This window comes from Anastrepha ludens, chromosome 4, assembly GCF_028408465.1.
Source record: "Anastrepha ludens isolate Willacy chromosome 4, idAnaLude1.1, whole genome shotgun sequence".
Taxonomy (NCBI): Eukaryota; Metazoa; Arthropoda; class Insecta; order Diptera; family Tephritidae; genus Anastrepha; species Anastrepha ludens.
In genome coordinates, this window is record NC_071500.1 from 7,131,869 (window position 1) to 7,148,108 (window position 16,240).

At 36.7% G+C, this 16,240-nt stretch overlaps 2 protein-coding genes and 1 pseudogene across 2 annotated transcripts in view; 1 reads left to right on the forward strand and 2 right to left on the reverse strand.

The window, feature by feature from the left end:
* Positions 1 to 5,263, reverse strand: part of LOC128860270 (PDZ and LIM domain protein Zasp) — a 62,939-nt gene extending 57,676 nt beyond the window's left edge. The window contains exons 1-4 of the mRNA XM_054097685.1: positions 4,589 to 5,263; positions 2,941 to 3,509; positions 1,996 to 2,877; positions 1,731 to 1,923 (exon numbers count right to left, since the gene is read on the reverse strand). Coding sequence (XP_053953660.1) covers positions 1,731 to 1,923; positions 1,996 to 2,877; positions 2,941 to 3,450 — 1,585 coding nt within the window. The 5' untranslated portion in view covers positions 3,451 to 3,509; positions 4,589 to 5,263. The remainder of the gene's footprint in view (positions 1 to 1,730; positions 1,924 to 1,995; positions 2,878 to 2,940; positions 3,510 to 4,588) is intronic.
* A 90-nt stretch (positions 5,264 to 5,353) lies between these two features.
* On the forward strand, positions 5,354 to 6,497 carry LOC128860272 (cyclin-dependent kinase 1). The gene has a single exon (XM_054097687.1). It carries the CDS (start codon positions 5,501 to 5,503, stop codon positions 6,398 to 6,400), a length of 900 nt encoding a protein of 299 aa, XP_053953662.1. The 5' UTR covers positions 5,354 to 5,500; the 3' UTR covers positions 6,401 to 6,497.
* Positions 6,498 to 6,584: 87 nt separating this feature from the next.
* LOC128860859 (enoyl-CoA delta isomerase 3, peroxisomal-like) lies at positions 6,585 to 7,325 on the reverse strand (annotated as a pseudogene).
* Positions 7,326 to 16,240: the final 8,915 nt, after the last annotated feature.

Below are 16,240 nucleotides of genomic sequence, written 5' to 3' on the forward strand. Positions count from 1 at the left end.
TTAAAAGAAACAATTCTAGAATACCTCAAAATATGTACATATTATGAACAGACAGAGGAGAGTTGCCCTACCATGATGTTGCCGCCAAAGACTGTCACTTCAGCAACAATGTCTGGGAAATATTTATGCCGCTACAACTCTCCCAAACGTCGTGCACGGATTGCGTGTAATATTAAGATCAAATAAAAGCTACGCCCACCTTTTATATATTAAGACTAAATTTCCGTCCGCTACATCCTGTGCGTATGCGAATTCTATCAATATTTTGCCGCTTACGCCCTGCTGGCGATTAGGGCTCAATTTGATGCTTCGTGCCCAAAATTGGCATCAAACCTGGGACCAATCGAATGGTAGTGACTGACTTACTGACTTTACTCCATTATTATTAACAGAGGCGCACGCTAGCAAGCTTTTGAGGGTACCCGAGACCATATTTTTTAATGGTGAAGTAATGGGAAAAATCATTTTTTTTTTGTAAATCGTTATTGGTAATTTAAAGTTTAGAAGTAAGGGTATATGAAAAAAAATTCTCAATTAATTTGGGTAAACTTCAAATTTTCTAAAAACAAAAGCCAAACACGCAGTGCTTACACTAAAGTATCATAGCTCATAACTTTGTAGAGTAAATACTGAATAAATATTGTAAACTTTATCATTTTGCGATAGAAAAGTGACTGAACATTCGATTAGCACAAGTCAATGACTGCTGCAATACAAAACGAAACGAATAAACAATTTATCTTAGTGGACATAAAAACAATTTATAGAAAGTTAACAGATATGCAATTGTGTAGAAGAAAATAATTTTATACACATTTTTAAGCAAACAACCTATTTCTTTTCATATCTTTCATATCTTAGTAACCACTGAAGTACCGACGTGCACTCGACGTGCACAACAAAGGTGCATTAGAAAAGAGGCTTTAAACGCCTACTGCAGAAAATGTTATCAACAATATATTCATATTATTGGGGTATTCCCCAGGGTGTCGTAACGCTCGTATTGTTGTATGTCGTACACTTAAAACGGCTAAAAATATATTTAGGGGGTTTACAAGTTACCGTACAAGTCAATTATGAATCTTCACACAGTAGAAAATAGTTGGTTGCCGCTTCGAGTCCTCTAAATATTTATTTAACCGTTCAAAACTTGAGGACATGCGGCAATACGACACTTACGGCACCTTGTGAATCACCCATATATTATATAATAAAACATATGTGCAGGAGCAATTATAGTGTTTTCTTTCCGTCTCACCTCCCCGCTTGCTGGTTTAATATATGAGCTTTTTACAATCAACACAATTGAAAATTATTTACGCTACAAGACTGCCACAGCGGATCTTTCTATGCAGTAAAGCGTTTTAATTATATTGATAGCATTCTTAAATGTTAGATAACGAAACGGCCAGTGCCAGCAGGGAAATGAGCTGCAAAACTAAACTGAATATTGTAGGAATTTTAAATGTAATCAATTATTAGAGGCGAATAAACTAAACTAGCGAATTTACTTAGAGCAAAAAAGTTTAGGAGCACATTTTTTTATGCCTAGCCGTATGATAAGAATTAAACGTCCATCTAAGCGCCTTCTAGCTATGGCATAAAGCACAATATCCGCATCAATTCCAGTTTTAATATTTTCGATATGCTTTGATGTTTTCAACTAAGTTTGCCAATTGATATAACCTCATTCACGCGCTATATGAAAAGAAAAACAAATAGAAACTTACCGCTTGATTGTTGTTGCTTCAATTCCATGACTGTGTTTTGTATTATGTGCTGAGCCTGATGTTGCGGATGGCCATGGTGAATAATTTGTGTTTCGTTGGACATTTGTATGGAGCCAGCCGAAATGATTGCCCCAGAAGTTACCATTTGTATGGCGCCAGGCTGTGTGCTACACTCTCCCATTTCATCTTCAAGCTATGTAAGTGTTTGTAGATTATAGAAAATATTAATTTTGTATTCTCAATGACTTTATCAAAAACGTCTTACCTGCGTAACTGAAGTCGCGGGATGCATTCCCTGCATTTGCGCTATATGTGTATCATCGTATATTTGCATCATACCCATATGTTGTTGCACATCGTGCATTTGTGGATCATAGATTGCATAGTTCGGACTAAGCAAGGTAGGGGGATCAGCAGAATCCAGAGAGGAAGTGTTGTGATTTATTTCATCACCGGCTGCTCCATGCATTTCAGGACTCATACCGTACTCGTCGGTATAAATAGCATGTGTATGCCACATTGGAGCCACCATACCATCAGGATTTTGACGATCATCGCATTGGCCGTCTTCGCCAGGCAAAAACTGATACTCGGGCGGATTTATGACGGGCGGATAGACGAATTGACCGCCCATGTAATTGTAGACGTGGTGTGGATTGTACATAGGCATGTGTGAAACATACAGAGGGGTACCAGTGGCTTGTTGAGCGGCCTGCGCTGGATGCAACATTGGATTCTGTGTCGCAAAGTACGTTTGATATGGATATGCGGCGTATGTTGGTGCGTGCGCGTATTGCGGTTGTGCGGCATAACTTGGCGGTCCACTAGCCATTAATTGACTAGTCTGCTCTACTTGTTGCGGTTGTTGTTGCTGAGCCAATGGCAATTGTTGGCCGATTTGCTCCTGTGTTTGTACCATTTGCTGCTGAGGTGCTGGACTTCCTTCCGGTGGTGGATGCCTTTGATTATTGTAATCTCCACGGCGTGAACCGCCGCTTCCACCTCGACCGCGACCGCGGCGAGAACCGCGGCTACTCATGTTACCGATTTGAGAAGTTGGATTGCCATTCCCGCCAGCAGCAACAAGAGCATTTGAAGGAGTCAACGCTACGGGTATAGCTGGCATCGCCTGCATAACAGAAGGATTCTGAAAAAAAGTCGCCTGTTTATACAAATATTTCATTGAAGTATAAAACAACCATTTAACTACCTGATCAGATGGTACATCACCGTGGATGTAGTGTTGCGCTCCACCTGGTATGTACGTTGGTACCGCATGTGTCCATCCATGCAGATTCACATTGGCGGTAACATTGTTTACATAGACATTACTCGGAAGTTGCGCGGGCATCATAGCTGCATACATTGGCCCAGCTTGATGAACACCTGGCGCTGGTACAAACACATTCGAGGAATGCATAGCCTGATTATAGATAGGATGCCCTGCTGAGGTGGCACCGGCACTATGCAATGAAGCAGTAGCGGCAGCTGGCACAGGTGTATAGGATTGGGCGGGCGCGATTGCATTATTAGTCTGTTGACCAGTCAAATTATTGTTGCTTGTACTGTTGCCATTGCTATTAAGGGAAGATGGAGTAAATGGCGGTGCGGTAACAGCAAGATTGTTGTTTTGTAGCGATGGTTGTTGCTGGGTTAAATTGTAGTTGTCAGAATGGTTGTTATTAGGGTTCTTAATAATGGTTGTCGATTGCGATTCCATTTTGTATCAAATAAGCCCTGGCTTTTTCACTGTTCACGTTTAGTATTATACTTTTAGGGCTGAAAAAATAAAGTGGTTCAATTTGACAAACAATGATTATAAGCATTGATATGAATTTAGTTTCCTCAAGTCTTGATCTTAAATCTTGACTTATGTGTTTAAGTTGTATTTATGTAGGCACACGTGTGTATATACATATGTACATAGTATAATTCTGTTGCACAGAATTCTTAGATGTTCACACTTTGCATCTAACCCTAAGTCCTAGAAGTGCTACCAGTCCGTTGCCTAAAAAAAACTGAGAAAGGAGTTTTTGTTTTTGATACGCTGTACCAATGATTTGCACTCTACTGTTTAAGATAGAATTATGGCCAAGAAATGCAACTTCAGTTGATGTCCACAAAAATTTATAGAGACTTTTATTCTGTCACATCAACTACAATCATTGGAGTTAAAATATCTGTAGTCATTATTTTAGACTTAAAGTCTAAACCAGAAGATGTTTATATTTAGCTCCATACATATGTATACGCGTTGTTACCTTAAGTATGTAAAGGAATAACTTTTCCTATTGCATTGCAAAACATTAAATCTGACCTGTGTTCACTGGCCGGTACTACATTTGCTTTAATAAAACCTTTCGCATAATAAATAGCGAATCAGGAAAGTTGGTGATTTTACTTTTGTCTAATGTATTCTAATATATGCTAACTTTGCATTCGCTTATTCGCTTGTGACCAATGCGAATAACCACAAGAAAGAGCTAATGCACTCCAAAAATAATTCATCTGTGTAACATAACCTAAAAATCCACTTGGTATAAATTTTTTTTGCAATTTTGATCCCAATGGATATGTTTCCAGAATGTTTTTAAAGTATCAACGAAATGAGAATTCATAAAGTAGCGAGATTGTAGTGAATTTAACTGCACAGCAGACAATCATGCCAGTGGCGTGATGAAAAGTTTGCGGCGTGTTTATTCAATTTTCCTAGGCCTGTGTATATGTGTGTTGCGATTTAACGCAGCCTGCCTGTGTGGCACTTTCAACGACAAATACAAACCGATATTACAGGCTTTGCGCCACACATTCGCTCTTATTATTATTTACAAAAAAAATCGTCTTTGTTTAGTACGCACCTTCAGATTTTCATTTTATTTTATTTACTTGCGAGCCAACAGCCAAGCACTTCCCGCACTCTGCTTTCAAAAAATCGGCTCTGGACTATGTTTGGTCGTCTTGATCGCGTAACAATAAAGAGTTTAGTTCCAAGTGCAGCTGAATTTATTACTTCAACTCCCCGATCCGACTGTCGCCAGTTTCGTAGTCTACCGCTACCAACCAACCTCGCCACGCTGTTTCAACAGCTCTGTAATTAATGTCTCTTTTTCTGACCTGGGCTCTGATTCTGCTCACTGATACTAGAACAACGACCACGATTTTTCTACTGCCTGCTTCCCTATTGTTACTACAGCACCTTTTATTTTCTTTTCACACTTTAATTAGCAATGGATATGCCTCAATCTTTCGCACACTTCACCATACATTACAATTCAAAATATTCAATTTTGCACTAGAATTCTGACTTCAATATTTTATCGAAACTGCAGATTTAGTTCAGTTTTCGTTTAATTTCCTCACTCAACGTTTCACTTGAGGAAAAAATTATTTCTTTTCCCTTTTCCTTCGTTTTGGTAAATTCACACATTCACGTTCTTGCCACTTTAGGTGCCTAGTGCGGCCAACGATTTACATCAAATGTGAAGAATGTACAAGCGAGATAAACGAACGACTCATGACCGACAATTCTATGCGAGCGAAAGGGATTTGCGCATTGGAAAGCGGTAAAAATGGCGACAGAAGAATGCTCGTTTAATTCAGAGTTGCATGTGTGAAAGGTGTGTTTTCCATTATTTTCCATTATTTTCCAGTATAAGTGAGCGCGAAATTTGTCTTGGCAGATTGAAAATTTTATTTCACTTTTGTTGTAAGCCAGGTTTATTGTTTTAAACATAAGTTCATCTCGCAGAAATTTATTCACGTCGTTTAAAATGGAAGACTTTCAGAAAATAGAAAAGATTGGTGAAGGCACATACGGCGTGGTTTATAAGGGCCGCAATCGTGTAACAGGACAAATAGTAGCGATGAAAAAAATTCGCCTGGAGTCGGACGATGAAGGAATACCATCGACAGCCATAAGGGAGATATCGCTGTTAAGAGAGCTGAAGCATCCAAACATTGTATGTTTGGAAGATGTTCTAATGGAAGAGAACAGGTTATACCTAATCTTTGAATTCTTATCCATGGATTTAAAGAAATATATGGATACGTTGCCGCCAGGAAAACCAATGGAAACTGAGTTGGTGCGGAGTTATTTGTATCAAATAACAAGTGCTATTTTATTCTGTCACCGACGTAGAGTTCTTCATCGAGATCTGAAGCCTCAAAATTTGCTTATAGATAAGCAGGGTGTAATAAAGGTAGCGGACTTTGGACTTGGTCGTTCTTTTGGTATCCCAGTTCGCATCTACACCCATGAAATTGTTACTCTTTGGTACAGAGCACCAGAAGTTTTATTGGGTTCACAACGATACTCTTGTCCAGTGGACGTTTGGTCCATTGGTTGCATATTCGCTGAAATGTCTACAAGGAAACCACTTTTTCAAGGCGACTCAGAAATTGACCAACTTTTCCGGATATTCAGAATTTTAAAGACACCAACTGAGGAAACGTGGCCTGGAGTAACAACATTACCAGATTATAAAAGTACCTTTCCATGTTGGTCGACAAATCAGCTTACTAACCAGTTAAAAAATTTGAATGACCGAGGCATAGACTTGATTCAGAAAATGCTCATTTATGATCCTGTGCATCGTATTTCTGCTAAAGACATTCTTGAGCATCCATATTTTGACGGGTTTAAGTTGAAAATTAAAAACAATGAAAATTAGGTATTTTAAACATACTACTATTATTTTGCCTTTATATTAATGTAAATGTTTACTTCAGAAATTAAATTAATATATACCATACATATAATTCAACATACGACAAGCTTTTACTTATCCATAACACACCTTTGCTAGATAGTGTGCCTCCGTGGTATACTAAAATTGTAGTGATACCTTACTTCACAAATGGAATGCGGTGTTAACTATAGTACTTGAAATGTGCGGGTTATATAATTATGGCAACTAATTTAAAATCGCATTCGTAAACTATTCTTTGAAAAAATCGTTGGTAAAATTCATCGGTTTCAGTAATCATTGCTCGATACAACGCATCTCGTGCATGCATTCGCGCAAGTGATTTAGAAGTTCGCAATGCATCCGAAGATAACTCGGACAACTCCTTTATCTTTGGCGAAATATTTGAACTCAATTCTGTGGGCTCGTATACTTTAGATAAGAAATTATAATGGTAAGCCTCCTGAGCAGGGAGTTTTTGTGACATCAATAACATCTCGTTTGCTTTGGAGCGACCGAGTATTATTGGAAACAAGTAAGATGAACAAGCTTCTGGAACAATACCCAATTTGGTAGAGGGCGTTAAAAAATGTGCCTAAAATTTCAAGGACGAAAGTTTAGGTATTAACTGTCAAATACTTAAGTTCTTGCTGTTGATGAGCTGCACGCTAGGTCAGATAGCACCGTTGGCTCCAATACCTATACGTGATCCATTTACCAGCGCCAGAATTCATTTAGGACAAACAATTAAGGCCCTTATCAGATTTGTTGTTTAAATTCGTGTGTTTACATTCGTGCTTATGTGTTTGCGTTGTATATTTTGATTGAAATAATATATAATTTATATAAAAATCGTATTTCGTAATGGGGTGGAACTCAGATACCTCTGTAAACAAAAGCACCGCTGCATCATTGGAAGTAAAATATTAATTTACGTTTAGTTAAAAAAGCTTTCACTGATTTTGTGGGTAGTGTTCTATCCACCGCTTGATTTAGGTCGCATTTATTCGAATGATGACAAATATATATCATCTTTAGTTCGTGTCTACTTTAATGCGAAAGGATTGTATACTGTCGTCGCGCCCAATTTGAAGGCTGATGAGAATATTTACAAATTGTCAGATACCCTACTACCCCTAACTGTCATCGTCAGACAAGTTTAATATTGCAAATACTTCCACGTATTAATATTTTATCTATTTTTAATACACATATGGCTATTCTCGTTCAATTTTATGTTTGGTGATTGGTTACTTGGCACTTGCCAACACACTAATTATTTTTTTTCTGTTTCACAATTGAAGATTATATACGTTTGCTGGTGCGAGTGGAAAAAAAAGAAAAGACGTACAAGTATTTGTTAAAGCAGGTCCACAAAGATTGGCGATAATTTTATCTGACTCTGGCATATGTACTGTTGCATTGAAGCTGGTTTCTGGTTTCGAATTATCACCTCTTTCCATATGGGAACGGTCTAACCGCATCATGTATATGCGCACTACCGATGAAGACGCCAATGAAGCATGGGCGTGGTTACAAGAAAATCACTAGTCAGTAATTTCTAAACAAGAATGTTCTTAGCTATACGATTTTTCCTACAATTTAGATTTGCCTCATCGCAATAAAACTGTGGTAAGCAAGCTGCTAAGTCTCAACGGCTTTATTCCGCATTGTCTATATAATGACTACAACGTTTGGAATTTGCAATAAAAACATTCCATATACAAGGAATGCTGCTGAAGTGACAACCCTTGGCCATATATAAAGCCGGGTCGTTCCAGTTATGTAGAACCAACTGTCGTGGGAACGTATGATTTAGAAGACATCATACAGGCCTGTATCGTTACGGTCTCTTATCATGATATTAATGCTGAATGAAAAACCAGTTTACACGTTTTCAAAATGCGATACGACTTGGATTTACGACTTGTATATTTAGCCAGAAACTGACATTCTATACTGTTATAGAAGCAACAACTAAAACTTATAAAAAACAAATAGCATCGTCACAGTAACATTTCTATGGTGTTTTTGGTAAATTTTAAACTATTTCAACAGAGATATCAAAAAGTGTAAAAATATGCAATTTTTTCTTTTTCACATATTTAATAAATTATAATTATATAAAATGAATTCACAACCAAATTTGTTATCCAAAAATTTTAAGTGTGCAGTTTTAGATGTAGGTTATAACTATCTATTAGAATGTATATGTACTATTTCAATTTTTAACAATAAAACATTAAGCAAACATTTCTTTATGCAATATGGTATGCGCATCTCAACAGTACATATTTACATGAAGTCTTCTGCATAGTCGGTAAAGTATTTCTGATAGCCATCAATATCCTATGAAAATAGAGAATTACACAAGTAAAAATTGCAAATTAAAAATGAGATACAAATCGTCCCCTTAGTATAACAATAGCCTATGCTATTATTATTTTATTGAATTTTTGGATTCTCCATCGTCGATTTTATATGTGGTCAAAATTTTGTCAAATTCTAGTTCCACAAAGTGGATCAAAACGTCAGTCAAAAAATAATAAATATTTACAGACATAACGAAATTTGAGTAAGAGCTGCTTTCGACAAAAAGTTTGAAATTCATTTTCTCAAAACATCAAAAAATTTATAGGCTATTTTAATACTAAGGGGACGAAATACACTCGAGCCCATTATTACATTCGCTTTGTTAACCGCAAAATGTTGTGAATTAAAATACCGCAAACGTAGATGTACCTATTGTATATCTGATTTTTTTCATATCTACAACCACTTACAACTCACACATATGGTACACACTAAATCTTAAACGAACTGGGAAATGTGGCGACTCTTTGTATTGCGCCAGTTTGCAGCGCAGTTTTTCAGCTAACTTTTCTTCAGGTGTTGCATTAGCTAAACGTTTCTCCTCTTCCTCTGCTAATCGCTATAAGTATGAAAAACAATAAGAAGTTGGTAATGAAAATATATTATTGGCAGCCTTGCGTTGCTTAGTTTTGGCGAGCGAGTTTGAATGAAACAATTTCACAAGTAAAATAAAACTGAATATAAATATGGCTTGCCATTGCCTTCAGGGAAAAATATATGATATATATGCTTATGTGATAAATACAAGTTTCAAGAATGCATGCGTTTCTTGGAGTCGGCTGTGTTTGATGTACAACTCGAGAAAGAATAATGTCAAGGTAGCGTAAGGATTAGTTCTGCATCTAAAAATGTATACCAAAATGAAAATATACATAGAAAATAAACATATATCCTTCTCCTAAATGAGTTCAACACTTACGCAAGTAAAGTCGATAGCATCGCTTTGTCAACTAGCTTTTCAGCAGCTAAGCTAGCAGCATATAGCCTTAATTGACTCTCGAATTTAGAGTTAATATTTGGTACATGTAATTATATGAAGACCTTGTTGTTGTTGTTTTAACAGTAATACAAGCCCCGTCAGTGTACGGTATATCACCGGTCGCCATAGTCTGGCTCATCTAAAGGTAGGCCCAGGAAACATTCTGTTTCGCAGGTTGGGTCCGGAGGGAGAGGGGTGTTAGATGAGTAGATTTAAGGGGGCATGTGAAGAGGTGGTTAGTGTCGTGCCGAGTATTTTAACATGCCGGACATATGTTTGATATGTCGGGGTCAATTCTGGATAAGTAGGAGTTTAACTTGCTACAGAACGTAGTTGTGCCAGTATTACGCGTGTCTCCAGGGGGAAGCTGGAGCTCTTCATCTGCAATAGGTGGTGGTTGGTCTCCGATTACGGCATACACAGGGCGGGAGCTTAAGAAGGTGGTGACTGTCGTTTATTGACTGTCTAAACACTGTCTGGTCCAGTAGATTTTTGTCAGCATCTCGTCGGCATAGTTTAAAAGGTGTCTCCTGGCGCGCCTAGGAAGCGGCTATGGTTCAAGCAGGTGTCTGCAAGAGTGAAACCTACGGCAGTACCCCAGCAGGAACTGCTTGCTAAGCAGTTTAGTGTGCTCCATTACAGGGAGCATCTGTGTCTCGTTGTGAAGGTGTTGAATAGGGGACATCAGAAGGCAACCGGTCGCTGTCCAAATGGCAGTATTTCGGCAAGTCTGTAGCTTTATGAAATCCTCATGCGCGGCGCTGCACATAGGAAGAAATTTTATCTAAACGAAAGTAGAGGTAAGTATTCCATTGCTAACCTGCATTTACATACACATCACCGCACCACAAACAAAAATACATCATAATTGAAAGTAATAGACAATTTAAGTGCGAAGCTTCAACAAATTTATTTACGTTTATCATGTTTTTTGTTCAAATAAATCGCCTTGATGGAAAACCAAAACCAAAAACAAATCCATATATTGTATGTTTTAAGTCATATGTGGATGCCATCCCTGTAATAAATTCGCCTTAAGAATGCTCCTTTAATTCAGGGTTGCATGTGTGAAAGATGTGTTTTCCCCATTATTTTCCAATAGAGTAAGCGCGAAAATTGTCTTGGCAGATTAAAAATTTTATATCACTTTTGTTTTAAGGCAGGTTTATTGTTTTAAACATAAGTTCGGCTCGCAGAAATTTATTCACGTCATTAAAAATGGAAGACTTTCAGAAAATTGAAAAGATTGGTGAAGGCACATACGGCGTGGTTTATAGGGGCCGCAATCGAGTAGCAGGACTCTTGAATTACTTTTTCTTTTATTTCTCTTAAACTACATTAATAAGCAACACTGTGGGGTTAACGAACTGAACCAAAATACAATGATTAAAAAGAGAAGAAACTATAATACTTTATCTTTTGTTCTGCTCTTTTTATATATGAAACCTATCTATTGAATTTGAAGATATTCGATAATTTTTCATTCTTTCCGTTTTATAGCGTATACGAAGCAACGTGGTATCCTACAGTAGAGAACTAAATAAAAATTAAATATTTAAAACTACAAAAATAGAGTGTCATTATTTGATGAAGCAACGTAATTCCCTATAAGGACAAATAGTAGCGATGAAAAAAATTCGGCTGGAGTCTGACGATGAAGGAATACCATTGACAGCCATAAGGGAGATATCGCTGTTAAGAGAGCTGAAGCATCCAAACATGGATGGAAGATGTTCTAATGGAAGAAAACGGGGGAAAATTAAAAGAAGGGTTATAAGGGGGGCTAGAGGGGGTATTATACTATCTAAAAGTGAAAACCTCACCGGTCGCGGGGTTATAGTTTTCAAGTTATTCGAATTAAAAATTTGTAAAATTGACGAAGAATTCTCCTATTTTGGTTAACATTTAAGAAGATAATAAATGAATAAAAATACAAAATTTTCTAGTTTATTTCTATATTATATACGTCTAGGCATATATATATACCTGATATCTTTATTATAAATTAAGTAAAATTACCCAAATTACATTCTACAAATAGTGAAAAAAATAAACACTCGCCTAACTCTGATCGAAGTATTGCGCCTCATCGTTTAGATTTGACATAAATATCATTGAGATCGGATAAAGTCCCATTTTTTATATTCCATAGATATTTTTTATACATAACATATAACTTTCCCTTTTGGGTAAATGCGTGTACTTTGGCACTTTGTACTTTGCCATAAAAAACATGAAAAGTTCTACTTTAACTGGTTTTTCGGCTATGTAGTTCAATAGGATGGTTGTCTTTTACATTACGTGAAATGAGCCGTAATTCCTGATTTTTATCGAAATCTTTTTTGTCCTCTTTTAGTATAAACTAATGGGGCATTAATTAAAGGTAATGTAAGTAGTGTTGTTGTAGCAGTAAGAGAAGCCCCGTCAGTGGAGAGTATATCATCAGTCGTCTTCGTCTGGCTCATCTCAAGGTAGGCCCAGGAAACATGCTGTTTCGACAGGTTGGGTCCAGAGGGAGAGGGGTGTCAGATGAGTGGGTTTTAAGGGGTATGTGAAAAGGTGGTTAGTGTCGTGCGGGGTGCCTTCATATGCTGGACATAAGTTGGGTATATCGGGATCAATTGTAGCCGTAGAGGCAACAGACGCCTACTGGCGGGAGCAACACGTGGCCACATACCGTGTGGACCACTCCCTATGAGACTTAAGGCCTGAACAGGTCTTAAGGTGGCTCCACCCGTTGCACTTGTTGCACCTAACCGAGGAGGACTTCGGGCCCAGGGATTGATTCAATACCAGCCCTGAGGAGAAGTATTTGGAGCAGAATTGCTGCGAGGAGTTGCTCCTGTGACGTTTGGTGGGATGATAGACTGTTCACTAGACAGGACAAGTTTACTGGTCGGGAAAACCCCGAGTCATTCCGGTAACGTAGATACAGCTGCTATGGGAATGGTAGTAGTCTAATTTTTCTCCTGGGTCGGTCATCTTGAGCTTCCTAATAAATCCGTGATATCCTTTTGAAAAAGCTACTTTTCATTTCAGAGCAAATTGAAAAGAAAAAGTACTCAAAATTATAGCAATGAAATGTTTTGTTGAAAAGTTAGCAGGCAATACTGTTTGCCCATTTTGTTTTTCCTTGGACTTTCGCATCTTTCAATTCTGTGAAATATGCGTGTTTTATGTGGGGGACATGAATGTGCCACACATATATATTTATATTACTATTAACTGCTTTATTCAAATAAACGATTCAAACTTTACAAACTATAAATTTAGTGATAAAACTGCTTTGCGTGTTACTCGATTCAAGGTTCTGAAAGCTAATCATTTCAGTTACGAAAAATGACTATTCAAAAAGTTCTTGCTACAAAACTGCGAAGAAGAAAACAAAAGGAATTCGTGAGAACTCCTTTACGAATACTGGTGTTGCCACATTGGATTGTTCAGTTTGTTCCCACATTTATAAAATAACTTCAATTATCAATAGTGTTGCCAATTTAGCGACTTTGTCGTTAGAATTGACGACTTTTCCTTGAGTCTTGGCGACAAAAAAAAAGGGTTGACGACAAAAATGATGAATGGCGACTTATCTGGCGACTTTTGGAGAGCAAATCAAAACCGATTTAGGCAATAGACACTTTTCTGTCAACTTGATTACCCATGAATGCCCTTTACCTTCCATACTCTAGAGTAACAATTTACTGACTATAGTTAAAATGTTTATAAATTAATATTTTTCCATAAAAATTTAGGATGACAGTCTTTAATGGACACTTAATAAAATATAAAAAAAAATCCGATCCACAAAAAATTCCTTCATTTTCCCCCTAAAAAAATCACTTATTTCTTTGGTTGTCACAGTGGTGTTCCCCCTTAAAGCATAGCTTTTTTATGACACTTTTTCTTTACTATGCTTACATACATTTTATAAATCCATTTCAAGACATTAATTAATAATAATGCAGTAAATTGTTGCATGATTTGCCTGGTTTTATTATAAAAGCGTAATAGTTAATATTATTAATTTTATAAATTTTCAAATTTCCATTTGAATCCAGTACTGGATCAACTTCGTAAATAACTTTTTCAACATTTCTTGAATCACTCATGCTTTCCAATGATATTTTAAAGACCCAAATGTTTTTCAGTTCCGGTCGATACACCTATGTCCTCTGTTACTTCGCGCACTTTTATTCGTCGATCAGCGAGCAGCGAGAATTATGTCGTGGACTTTTTGAATGATTTCCTCGGTAACCACGTCATCCGGGCGTCCTCGTCGCTCATCATAAAAAACGGATGTTCGTCCACGTTTAAATACGTTGAACCAGTATCTAACTGTGGTCATAGATGGCGAAGCGTCCCCATAGATAGCATCCAAATTTGCTTTTAACTCCTCGCATTTTTTCCCATGCAAAAACTATGAAATTTGTTTTGCGGTCGTTTGATAGATGACAGCAAACGATGCTAACACCAATATCCCTCAGAAACGCCCTCGTCATCAAATACGGGGACTTATTGAACCTCCGTCGAATTTGGAATTTTTTAAATACTTTTACTCGTACTCAATATGTTAAGGGGTTACATGGGTTTCGTCGGGTAAAAAAAGGCCTATGGGTGGCGCAAAATTAACCATTCAACTTTTTACTTAAAAAAAAAAATATTTTGAATGACAGAAATCTTTATTTTGACCCTTACGTGCTCCATTGCTTGTCTGTCTGTATGCTGCAGCTGTCTAGCTCACAAGTGTCAAATATGATTGCCGTAGGACGATATTTGCAAATATTATAAATCTTTCCATAATTGATTAATTTTGCGCTACCTGTTAGATACAGGCTGTGTTCGTAAATGCAACATGACGCGCAAACTACAATTGCATAACAAACAGAACGTTCAGAAATGCCAATATGGCAGCACTGCAATAATCAAGCGTTCAAAAAGACAACAATTCTATCAGTTGTCACTCATAATTTCTATCAAAAAATTGTTTCCTGCATTTAACTACGATGTCTGATGAAAAGTAAGCAAAACTGTTTTATTTTAATTTTTGTATTGAAATTTAGTTAAATTATGTTAATAATAATTGTATAAATTATTATTTTTAAATTTTTAGTGAAAATCTCAGTAATGCGGAGACACAGTTATTGCTGAGTACGGTTGAATATGGAGGACGAGTTTAAATCGGGTAGAAGGAAAAAAAATCTATTGTGGAAGAAAGTTGTGACCGAAGTTAAAAATGTAAATCCCAATATAAGACTGGACAGCACCACAGCGCAGAGAGAATGTTTAAATCTCTTGGTAACGTACAAGCGCATTCAGAAAAGAAATAATTCTTCCGGTAGAGAAGCTACATCCTGGAGGTATTTTAAGGACTTCGACGAAGTTTATGGTACAAGGCACTCAATGACTCCTCCAACAGCAAATTATTAAAGTGAAACTATAAATTATTAATTTTCATAAAACTTATAAAACCTTACTTTAAAAGTGGCCCAATTCATTCGGAAATGGGAATAGAAAATGTCCTCGGGAAATGACTTTATTGTTTTAATAAACTATTTGTTTTTAGGTATTTTTCTTTTTAAAGACAAACATTTGTACCTAAACATTTTTCTCTTTGACTTCAATAGCCTTCTTTTACTTAAATTTAAAGAAAGTCTATCTTTTCTTTGCTCACAAATTTCGTCTAATGTTAGATTCAGCAAAATTTCCATTTTAGTAAAAAATGCAAACAAATGTATTTGCAAATTGTTAAAAATTGTATAAGAAGCATCAAATGTCAAACTTGCAGTGTTGCCACTGATGCTTATGCTGCAAGTCATGTCGCATTTACGAACACAGCCACATATTTAAAGAATAATTTCGGAAGTTTTCAAAAAAAAATTAAAACTCCATTGTGACGTCATTTCCGATGACCCCTCGAAATAACGGCGCGTCCGCTTTGTCAGCAAAACTCCTGACAGGATCATCAAAAATAAAAAAACAAAAATAAGTGTTTTAGTTAAGACCATAAACTCGTGCTTGAACGAAGGAAAGAAAAAAAAGTAAAAATTGGAATTTTGGCAGACATTTTTCCAAAAAAAATGAAAATTTCGGCCAAATTTGCTTGACATTTTGTTTTTTTTTAAAATAGTTGTAATTGAAAAAAAAAAAAAAAAAAAAAAAAATCCTTCGTTCAAGCACGAGTAAATTGTATTTCGAACACCTGTGTAAAATTTCATCGGTTTAGTAGTTTTCGAGAACATTTGACAACCGACTTTGAAAACACGGTTCCGAGAAAAACGCGTTTAAAGTGTTGAGTAACAATAAAAGTGGCTTGGAGCGCACACCTTCCAAAGGCTGTATCTCCGAAACTATTATTCGGATCGACTTGAAAATTTAGGATAACATTTTTGAAATGTAGAAATTATTTAATAAACAAAAAGTAATCGATTTTTTGAACCCACTAAACCCATGCAACCTCTTAAGCCTTTGCAAAAGTA